The sequence below is a fragment of the Perca flavescens genome, chromosome 10 (assembly GCF_004354835.1).
Source record: "Perca flavescens isolate YP-PL-M2 chromosome 10, PFLA_1.0, whole genome shotgun sequence".
Classification (NCBI taxonomy): domain Eukaryota; kingdom Metazoa; phylum Chordata; class Actinopteri; order Perciformes; family Percidae; genus Perca; species Perca flavescens.
In genome coordinates this window covers 35059772-35071487 of record NC_041340.1, presented here as the reverse complement: position 1 = coordinate 35071487, position 11716 = coordinate 35059772, and the positions used below count along the sequence as shown (strand labels likewise).

The following is an 11716-nucleotide window of genomic DNA, read 5'->3' as shown; positions in this document are numbered from 1 at the left end:
AACTAGCATGTTAGTGATCAATAATTAGCCTGTGCTTATGTTATCTCCTTACATATACCTACACTCTCCGTCTCTGTAAGATTGGGAATGATTGAGATTTCTCTCGGCACAGCTACCAGAAGACTTCACACTTTCAGACACGTTGCTCACGTCACATCTACGTCGTCTCTGTCAGTTGGAGGCTGCTCAGTAACGCTCAGACATCACCGGAAAAGTGACTTCTAATATCCTTCACTGGCCTCTGTCCAGAGACACGGGATCTGTTGGTCCATTCTTATGTACGGTCTATGGTTGAAGCTAGCACTAGCTAACGTCAGCGTTAGGTTAAGGCTGATCTGAACCCTGGAACGCTACCAAGTCGTGACTAAAAATTGTGTCTGGAACGCAGCATTAGCCCTCTTCTCGTTACTGTGTGGGTGTGCACATCTGTGAGGGCGATCATTCTAATCGGTACTTGTAGTTGGATGACCTCACGTAATTATCGGCGTAGCTCCACCTATAATCGGCCATGTGAAAACACCTGCGTTGGTGGTGTTCTGTACCTGCTGCAGGTTCATCAGATGTGAAAGTGAGCGATCCTTGTCAACTTTCACTCCAGACACAGTGAAAGCAATCTCTCTAATACCGACTGAAGTCTCCTGCACATCCTACTGCTTTCGATACAGTAGTATAACGAATACTGTGCGAGCTATGCAAACTCCTTTGGTATAACTATGGCCCTGAAACTTTTAGTGGATCAACAGGATAACAATGTTTTTTAATTTATCATAAAAGTAATTTATAAAGTGAAATTATTCAAATGATTTTTCTGTTTTGTATGCTTATGTAAATTTGAATATTGTTGAGCATGGAAGGTCATTCTTGACCTTTTGGGAACAGTACATGTAATAACAAACTAGCTCAAAGGTCTAAATGGCTAATGAACACTATTGGGTTAGCCATCTGAAGACATCCCATCACTCGGGCTCTGGAGAATTCTGGAGGTCATTTTTTTTTTTTGCAATGTTTCTGTAATTTCTTTTTTAGACTTAAATGATGAATCAAACACTACTAATCGTAAGATAAATTGATTATGAAAATCATTGTTAGCTGCGGCCATGCTATAACCTGTAGTTGCTCTGTAATATGTTGACAATTCAGTAATCTATTTAGATTTCCACAGTCAGTCAGTGTAGTCTGTAGTAGTCTCATTTTCTTCTGATTGTAAAAGACTTCTAACCAAGACTCAAATGTTCTGTAAACTATGGTATTAACAATGAGTGGAAGGATATTTGTTTAATTTGTGTACATTGAAACGCAGCTTCAGCTCCAGAATATAATTGTGGACAAAGTCACTCGCCACTTACATCTTGTCAAACTTATTTATCCAGTGATGCAAATGAATATTGCTGAACATCCCCCCCCCCAGCTGTAATCCCAGTTCAAAACACTTGGACACATTCCATCCTACCAGGAGGTATCCAACATGAGGCCTGCTCAATAGGCTGCCAGTCTATTGTCTGAGTGGAGGTCAATTAGAATTCCTGCAAACTTACTCAAACCTAAAATACGTCATTATTCCTCCACCAGACCAGGCTTTTTTTTTTTTTTAAATGTAACATTTAAATTCATAATGCGAAATGATCTTCCATCCATGAGCTAACCCTAGTCTTCTGCAAAGCAGCTCAAACTGCTACTGACCACAATTAACCTTCCTCCTCTATCACTGACAGGCTCCACGAGATCAAACCTACTGGGGGAAAGAATAAAGTCAGAATGAGGCAGCTGCAATTTATTTTCTTTCACTTAAATCGAACCAATCGCAGCAGCCTAAAAGAAGCAGAACAAATGCAGTATGGGGGAAGTGGGTTAAAGTTCAATCGGGGAAGGAGGCAAGTAAGGAGGCGACGCTGCAGCCCCGTTCCCACAGTGGAGGAAGTGCCACCACGCTTCATGGAAAAGCCTCTGCGTCTTTCAGTAGAGGTTGGTTAGGATCTCAGTAACCTTTCCTGTTGCAAAAAAACAATGTTATTGAGTGATATTTGCGTGCACGTGAGACGGCCCGGGATGGTGAAGGGACGTGCTCGTGCGGACCGAGCAGAAGGCTTATATTGTGGGGGGCAGGGTTTACAGGGGTTACAGGTCACAAGCCTCCTGGGTTCCTTTGACCAGCAGAGAGCTCCATGGATGAGCTGGACGAGGTTAATAAAAGCTATCCGCAGCGCACTCTGCAAACTGTGAAAAGTTGTCCGTGGGAGGCCGCAACAGAAGAAAAGTCCACATTCGGTGCATTAAAACCCGAAGAGTAGCCTACACTGTTTCTTGTGAGAGGATTTAAAGGACGACATCCGCAAGAGATTGCGTCGCCTGCGCCCCTCACCCCACCCCCACAAAGAGAAAAACAACACACAAAAATGATGCTCTCCCAATTTCATGCATGGCAGAACTTTTTGTTTGTGCAAAGAGGGCTGCAGAGGGAACAACATCTGCGGGCCAAGGTACGTACAGGCTGCAGGCTGCACTGGGGGTTTTCTGCAGGGTGTGTGGAGCGATAGTAGATTCGTGCGAGAATAAACCTCAACGCAAAGCAAAGGTAGGCCGCCTGCAGCTTCTTCCTCTTTATCCCACCACAGATGAACGCACGTGGTCGTTATGCGTTTAAGTTTGAATCTGGAAAGTGTTGATCTCATTTCTCCTTATCGGACTGCTGGTTAGTTAAAGAAAAGTAGAGCATGTTTGACACGTTTTGTGCACTGATCTTAAGGTAGGCCTATAACGTATATATATATTTTTTTATCAGATCATTCAGTAGTCAGCTGGATGCTGAAACTAATGGATTTTGTTCTTCAGGCGTCATAATAACTTGGGTGTGTTTGCTAAAAGTTGATTTTGCTCAAGTCTTTGTTAGGGGCTCATCCAGGCCCTATTTTAACAATCCGCAAAGAGTTCCAAATCCACCCACCCACCCACTGCTTTCCAGCTGCTGTTTATGTTGGTTCAGATCATTATTATTATTTTTTTTAATCGACGGGAGATGACTCCCTCATCATCACATCACGAGACGCTGTTGGCGCCACTTTATTGAAGCTGCACACATAGCGCTCCGACCACTTTTATTAACTCATTATAGATCAGTTCTGTAGCCTAACCTATACGGTTTCCCGTTTAAGATAGGCTAATAGCTCATAATAAAAATGTGTTTTGTATAATGTCACGTTTTGTGCTCCTGTTTCTTGAAGATGGAGCCCCTAAAGTTTAAACTCCCCCCACGTGGGTGCATGCTTTGCATTGAAGTCAGTGTTTTTATCCTAAACAGCCAGTGAACATGGGATTTCTTTCCAACTACAAACATGAAATATGAAGTGAAAAAGCAGTATATTTTCCAACAATGTTTCAAGATCTTATTAAACTGATCTAAACTATATTTACTTAAAGTACTTAAGGTTTCAGGTACTTAAACTGACTATTTCCCGTTTATGTTACTCTACTTCTTTATATAATATATAATATAATAATACTTCTTATTTTAGAGGGAATATATTAGGTTTTCTTCACTACATTTAACATTTATACTTAGGCTACTTGTCATTTTTCAGATTAAGATCATTAAACAATGGAAACAACTAAATTAGACTACCCTATACAGTACTTGTGCCCTTTCAAAGGTAGACTATTTGTCATTTTATTTAAAATAATTTTTTGATGTCTTTGTTTGAAATGAGATGGGTCAAATATCCACCTCCTGTCTATGATCATTGCAGGGCAAACAATCACCTACTTTTTATTCTAAAATAATTCTGCTTTTCCAAAGAAATGTTCAAGGTTTGTCATGCTTGAAGATGTGTAAGTAGAAGTTTAGTTATAGGTTTTTATACGTCACCGCTCGTAAAAGTTTGAATGAGTTACCCCACGCTGCACGATAGGCAAACCCATCCATATGGCTGCAGCCCGCAACGCATTTATTGAAGTTATAGGAACGGTTTAAATATATCTTGTTGGTTTTTGTATTGTTTCAGATGGTCCAGACTGGAAAGCGTGTTGCCGGGAGCAGTTGGAAGTAATCCAGTACATCAGTCCCCCCCACTCTGACTCCCCCTGCCTCTTATGGTCCTCCAGCTAAGGTGCATCTAGTGTAGTTAGTGAAGTAGTTCAGTATCTACTGCCCTGGTTGCTCCTTCTGGCTGGAGGGCTTGTTCTTTTTCAGGATCTGAAATATTTCCCACTACATTTGCCCTGAAAACTACGTTATCTCTGGGATGAAATGCCTCATGTCTTTACTTTTAGAACAGCTATATGTTTCAGGTGTGTATGTTGTTCCTATCAGCGAGGAACCAATATGTTGTAGCCTCTTTTTCGTGTGTGTGCAGTTTTAACCCATAGGAACTGATAATGGACAGACAGAAGTAGCACAGTGCAGAATCATCTTAAAAATTTGAAAATTGGGCGCCTGGGTAGCTCAACTGGTAGAGCAGGCGCCCATATATAGAGGTTTACTCCACTCCTTTACTTCTTTGTTGCATGTCATTTCCCCTTCTGTCTCCCCTTTCATGTCTTCAGCTGTCCTATACAAATAAAGGCCTAAAATGCCCACACAAAAAACTTGAAACTAGCAATACATTTCTTAAAGAACAGCTGAAATATCCTATTTATTGATGTGTTTGTGCACGGGTCATTCCCTCAGACATCTTTAGTGACTTTCTAACTTTTATGCAGAACATGTTGACTTTGCAGTTCCAAAGTGCTCACAGTGCAGATAGTACATACTGATCTACTGCAGTTTGTGCACTTCAGGTATTGCGGGTTACCTTCCGTCATACATCAGCCTGTTAACACTTGAAGGTGGAACTCATGTGGGTTTACAGCGAGTTTTGTTGGTTTGCTCTCAGCTTCTGCCAGTCTCTGCTGTGCAAATCCATGCAAAGCTCTCTGTTCCTCAGACGCACAGCCAAAGGAAGAGATACATTTATTTTTTTTGTTCTCTGTTGTTCCAAGCTTTGATGAACACTTGAAAGACTAAATATTGTATTCACCGCAGGCACAAGAGAGCAGCTGTTATACAGACACCCCCCCTCACCTCCTCTGTTAGTGTGTTAGACTCTACAGGTATTTTAAAATTAAGGTTCTTTGACATTGCTGCTTGTCTCGCTGTTTTCAGGTGGATGACTTCACAATTTTAATACTAGACAAAAGAAAAGAAATTGCACAGTATCCATCTGCAATCCGCCAGATGTTGTAAACAGCTGCATGTATTAGTGTGTATTTATTTGTGTAGAAACACATAGAAGTTGGTCAGATAGATTAGATAGTTTTTTTTTTTTCTTTCTCTGCCTTACTGAACTTTTGTTCAATGTGCAGAGAGGATGAGTTGGACGTGGGCCTCTCTGGTGTGTCACATGCAGACTGGACACTAGGTGGCACCATTTCAACTTTATTGGCTCTTTGGAGCTGAGTTATTTGGCTTCCAAATAACTGTCCACTCAAGATGAGAAGATGAAGGAATAATCGGTGTAAAATGAAATGTCATTGAGTTAGATTTATATGGGCTAACTATCAAAGATAAGAGGCTGTTAATGTTCACTTGTGCTTGCTTTGTACACATTTCTGAGAATGCCGCTTGTTTTCTGTACACTTTCTCCTTGTGGTTGAATAATAAAAACACATTTTCAGATCATATCCGACGCTTATGTGTCTCTTTTCATTGTAATATATGTGCATCTTCTGGTAACATTACGCTCCTCTGGTACTGTGGCCTAATTGCTTCCTATTACACACACTGCCGTGCCATTTATCCAGCACAACAACAGCGCTCGTGCACCGCATTACTCCCCTCATTCTATTTCCCTTCCAGCAGCCACACAGAGCCAATGTACCAGCGCACATCACTGCTATTACACGAGAGGGGAGATGTCTTAACGCGCAGGTTCACGCTGGTGCGCGCGTTTTTTTCTGTAAGGGTGGGGGCGCGCACATGCATCCGAGGCTCGTTGATCTGTGCAGCGAGCTGAGAGTCAGAGCCGCAAGTGAAGAGGGACTCATAAGTTATCAGCCATCGGAAGATCTTCGCCAAGAGGCTCCAGCGAGCAGCTTTCCAGGCGCACGGATCGTTGAGGAGGAGGAAATCAAGCGGGAGGATGCTGAGCTGAGCCGAGCCGAGCCGAGCCGAGCCGGGAGCTGCAGCTTCACCTCATCACCGCCAACGCGGGATGCTCCTGTAACTTTGAATGTGTTGAAGTTTATCCCCGCTGTCTGGTCTACTCTAGTCTAGTAAGAGCTGCTCGCCTGTCATGCTTGGTCCATCCGTCCACAGTGCGCTCTTTCTGGGCGCCTTCCTCCAGCTGTTCTCCCTGCCCGGCGGACAGATGCCATCCTGCCAGGAGGTCCGCACAGTCTTTCACTCTCTGCATCCGGGCTCCAAGTGGGTCCCCGAAACCCCGGTGTCAGGTAACTGTCATCAACTTCAAGCTTGTACATGCAGCTCCATAGGTTTTACGCACAGCATGTGTGGTAACTGCATCCTTAAATTGTCTGTAGGCTAAAACAGAGTTCTATTATTTCAGCTCTGAATGCAAACACTCAAATTCAATTCCACTGTTCAGTTTCAGTTCTTTACTCCCCACTCCAAGGCTGCTGACATGTCTGGTATCGGCAGTGAGAGCCAACCCACACACACTCTCCATCCCTCTGGCTCAACATTAACCAACCTGCTCTGAAAAAAAAATCTATTGGACAGTTTGCATCTTGTTAAAAATGCAGGTTGAATTATATAAGCCACCGGTTAACTGTTAAATAACAAGCTTACAAAATCGATTGGCTCCAGTATTGATTAAAACATGGAGCCAAGTAACCCAAGTTTGATCAGGTCAGTGGTTTTGAAAACTAGAAGCAGATATTAGCATCTTTCTTTTTGCAAATATTTGTTATGTGGGTTTGAATCTTCTGCTGAGCTTGAGGGGTATTTTGTTCAATAGATGATGAAGTTGAATATTAGTCATGTTCAGGCTGGTCTCTTGGCAGCTTTTCCTCAGCCATATTGTCACAGAAAAGATTAGTGGTGTGATATGAATTGTAGCCATACTGAAAACAAATCTGTAAAAGATGCAATTACTCAGAGGGGTAATTGTTGTTCCCTGGAGCTCAAATGTCAGTGGCTCTGCCTCGGAGGAGGAAGGAATGGGTCTTGAGAAAAGTGCCTTAACTTTTGAAACATGAGGGAAAAAAAAACACTGAGCAAATGGTGAAATAATTCAGGTGTTTAGCTGGATGGAGGAACAACTGAAATCCCTCCCCATCCTATTTTGCAGAACACAGCATGTTTGTGCACTGCTGGAGCCTGTTGCATGCATTCTGATTCAGTATGTAAATGGAGATCCCTCTCATGTGGCTGAATCACAGCCAGCTGCAAATGTTAATGGGGCGTTATAGTGTCATGTCAGCACGGAGGAAGTGCTCCAGGTTAACATTTTCTCTCAATTCTCAGCATGCAATCCTCACCGCCATACTCCCACCGCATTCAAACGGGTTTACCAAATAACGCTAAATGTTCCGTGAACATGGAAGAGTGTAATGAATCACAAAATGATTCAAATCAAACAGCAGGAAAGACGTGTGGTGCCCTTTGAAGCATATTTTGTCATCCTCCCCCTGTATTAATCTCTTATCTGTGGGTGCAAGCAGCTCCGACCACTGAGCCCCATCTCTCCGTGCATAAATCTTTAATCACACACCCTCCACCTAGGTCATCAAGCATTTTATCTGCCAGAAACATCGTAGCAGGTCAAGAGAAATATTTACCCTCCTCCCTTCGCTGGGGCATCAGTCTGAGCTGGACACCCTGCACACCAGGCAGTTCAAAACCATTACTTACACTGGAAATCAATCCACCAGTCTGCCAAAGAACAATTCATCTTGGCCAGTTAAGAGGTAGTTTGGTTTACACGTTCCCATGATGCCCACGGCTACTCTGTTGCAGATTAATTGCTGGTTTTATTAAGTGAGCTGGTAGTACAGTGCTTCATCAAGTGACTGTTGATAAAGCACCTAATTCATACATGTACGGTAGATTTCCAGATTAATGTAGAACGCAGATTCAAAAACATTTTGGCCCTCTAATGTTCTGTTCCACGTCCTGGTTCCAGCTAAAAAGAAAACATATGTAATCTTACCATCTTAATATCGTATGATGTTTCCTACTTTTGTGAATGGCTTATGAACATGATTCTAAAATGACGACATATTCACAGTGTTAAAGAAAATTATGCTTTATAGCAACGCCAGATGTAAAAACCTAGTTAAATACAATAACTTGTCATATTTCTCTATATCAGGGATTGGTGTTCAGCACTGCCCTCCCAAATAACTCCATTTGTGTTTCTGTTTTGGGAGTTTTATAACAGTATGAATTCATAATAAGTCTAACAGGCAGGTAACATGCATTTTTGGCAACAAAAGTAATATATTTGTTCATGCATAGTCCATAGTATTCCCTTATTTGGTGTAATACAAATGTTTTAAGAAAATATTCTGTATTTTGCTTACATCTTCATCAAATGAGTTTGTGACAAAGAGGAGTTACTGCTTCAACACATTTCTACATACTGGATTTTGATAATCTCAGAAGAAAAGGAAACAATATTTCCGAGGTAAAAATAGTTGATTTTGCAACTATTGTTAATGTTATTACACATATAGCCGTGCAACAAAGAGGACGTAAAGCCAATGACAGTGCCTCTGCAAAATAGCCTCGGGAAGGAAGTTGTTTTGGTGGAACGTGTACGTTCAAAAGTAGTTTTAGTCGTGCAACAGAAAACTCAGATTGGACAGATAGTCTAGCTAGCTGTCTGGATTTACCCTGCAGAGATCTGAGGAGCAGTTAACCATAGTCCTCACAAATCCACCGGAGGTTAGAACGCCAACACAAAGGAAGAGGAAGGTAAAAAGGCGGAATTTCCGGCAGCACCGAAGCGGTCCATGAAGTGGATGGTCGTGGATATAGACTTACACTGCAGTAATGTCCCCGGCGCAGATGACCATATAAAGAAATCTGGCACAAAGTCAAAGTTGGAATCAGAGTGTTCAGAACGGTCTGAAATCTGACGCTTTTGCTCACAGGGATTACTTTTACATACGTTTACCTCATTATTTGAAGCTTTGGCCATGTTTAAAATGAACATCAGACAATGTAACATTATATTAATGACAGAAAATAATATAAAGCATTATAACCCTTAGGTTGGAAACCACTGAAATAATGTAATATAGATTTATTGTTTTTCAGTGTGTGTGCAGAAATAGTTGCGTTACCAAACATTACATCATCATTCACGGCTTCCACTCGTTCTTACACACATTGATATATTCAGTTGCTTTGGAAGATTTCTCTGTGTAGATCCATATATCCACATACATGTAGCTTTAGCAAAATGTTTCGTTATTCTCAAAAATGTCTAAAGTCACGTTCTATTCTCAAATAAATGATATTCTATGCATTCTTCCTTTTCTTATTCTTTTATTCTTATGTGACACATATTAAACTTTCCAGGCATGTTTCCAATATTTCACACTGTCCTTTATATCCAGTGATGACATTGAAATCTCTTTCGTCATTCTAGACAATATTTAAGCAATGCATGAAAATTTAAAAAGTAATATCCTGAAACGAGACAGAGTTATGGCGCCAGGCTTGTACTTGCGGTTGAATTTCCATAAATTCCAGTGCTTCCACTTTTGTCTTAATGAGCTTTTGTTTTACATTTTACAAAAGCATGAAATATGCAGCCCCTTCTCATATATTTAGCACATTTTTGGTCCTATTTTTGGTCATCCATAATACATCCTTGTCATTTATTCATACAGAATAAGTTAAAGGTTTTCAACCACAATTACATCTGCTGTAATTGTTCTGAACTTTGTGCTTGCTAAAAATTTCTTGAGTAAATGCAAAATGGGGGCTTTCTCTGTGGCCTAACTAAAACACAAGTTCTTTATTGAGACATACAGCTAATGAAAGATTGATGAACTTAAATGTTGAGGACAGCTTGCTGTGATTTGTCTGAGGGGAAGTATCACTTTCTGTGTGTGTGGGCATATGTGTGTGTGTGTGTGTGTGTGTGTGTGTGTGTGTGTGTATGTGTCTGAGTGTGCAATGGGGAGCCGTGAAGTAACCTGTATTGATATGGTGTATGGTGTGGAGGAGGTGGCTGATTCAGAGAGATGTCCGCAGGAAGGAAAAAAACTGAATTCTAATAATGCTGCATCATGTGGAGCCAAAGGGCATAACACCAAAATACCAAAATTGATGTTTTTCTTTTCGCCAACATGATTCAAAAGAAGTAAGCAAAGAGAAGCAACAGGGAAGATATGAAAAAAACACCAACCTAACTGTGCTGTGAGAGTAGCACTCATGTCTTTGTTGTGGCTCTTGCTGTGGGTGGCTGTAGTGTCTGGAGGTGAAATGGAGGCTGGGTGTCAGTGCACGCCACCGCGTAGTCGTATTTGTGCGAGAGGCACTGGAGCACTTACCCCAGGACACGAGTGTGAAAGCAGCTCCATCAGTGTCAGCGGTGGTTGGAGCGGAGGATGTGGTGGAGCTCTGACAGCAACCTGCTAACCGGATTGATGAGAGGAGCAGATCAGATTCTCACTAAATGGATGACTAGTACCAGTTTGCTGGAGGCGGCGCTGACAGCTGCCACTTCCTTGAACATAAAAACCTGGAACAGTGGTGCTGCAAAGGAGGAGCTTTTCTCCTCCTCTGAGATGAACGAAAGTGTACGTTGTGTTTCAGAATGGGGTGGGGGGGAGGCATGGGGAACATTATGGGGGAAAAACTTTCAATGTCAAACACTTAATTTCCTGCCTTCTTTTTTTTAAGATTATTTTTTGGGCATTTTTAGGCCTTTATTTGACAGGACAGCTGAAGACATGAAAGGGGAGAGAGAGGGGGAAAGACATGCAGCAAAGGGCCGCAGGACGGAGTTGAACACAGTCCCGCTGCATCGAGGAGTAAACCTCTATATATGGGCGCCTGATCTACCAACTGAGCTATCTATCTTTAATGCAACAATTTGTGCAGCACAAGTAGACACAGTTCCTGTTTTCCGTCAGATGGTTTATAGATTTCAACATTTCCGACCGCACTTGAAGGCAGCTTTATTTCCCGCAGGCAAATTTAACGAATCCCACTATGGCCACGCCAAGACCCGCCCTTCAATAACATTTATTGGCCAGGCGTCCATGCTTACGCAAGGTAACGTAACCCCATTTGTTCAGGTCCTATCCCCTGACCAATCGGCTATCCTAACCTTAACCACTTGAAGTCAAATGCCTAACCCCGACCAATCAAGCTGCTTCGTAGGGCGGGTCTTGACGTGGCCATAGTGGGGATTCGTAAATTTGCTTCCCAGAGAGAGAGAGAGAGAGAGAGAGAGAGAGAAAGAAATGAGTTGAGCGCTGCAAGGTTTGGATCAGGGGTTTTCAAACCTTTTGTGTGTGTGGACCACTATTTGTAATCAAGAATGTTTGTGGACCACCTCATAATACACATAAAATATGTGTCTACACACAGTCCTACCTGAATTAGTCCGCACCTCTTAATAGGCCTACTTGCACTAAACTAGAATTGGTCATCGCATCAGTGCAACAGGCTCGTTAAAAGAAAGTTTACCGCACACAACGGCTGCCACATATTTAATTCATTACTCCAGCGCCCGAGGGCATAATCAGGTTCATTTGAACAACT

The 11716-nt window shown here is 42.1% G+C and overlaps 1 protein-coding gene across 1 annotated transcript in view; it reads left to right on the top strand.

Moving 5' to 3' along the window:
• Positions 1-5947: 5947 nt before the first annotated feature.
• gpc3 (glypican 3) overlaps positions 5948-11716 on the top strand; it is a 134484-nt gene continuing 128715 nt past the window's right edge. Inside the window, exons 1-2 of the mRNA XM_028588837.1 lie at positions 5948-6190; positions 6240-6420. Coding sequence (XP_028444638.1) covers positions 5948-6190; positions 6240-6420 — 424 coding nt within the window. The remainder of the gene's footprint in view (positions 6191-6239; positions 6421-11716) is intronic.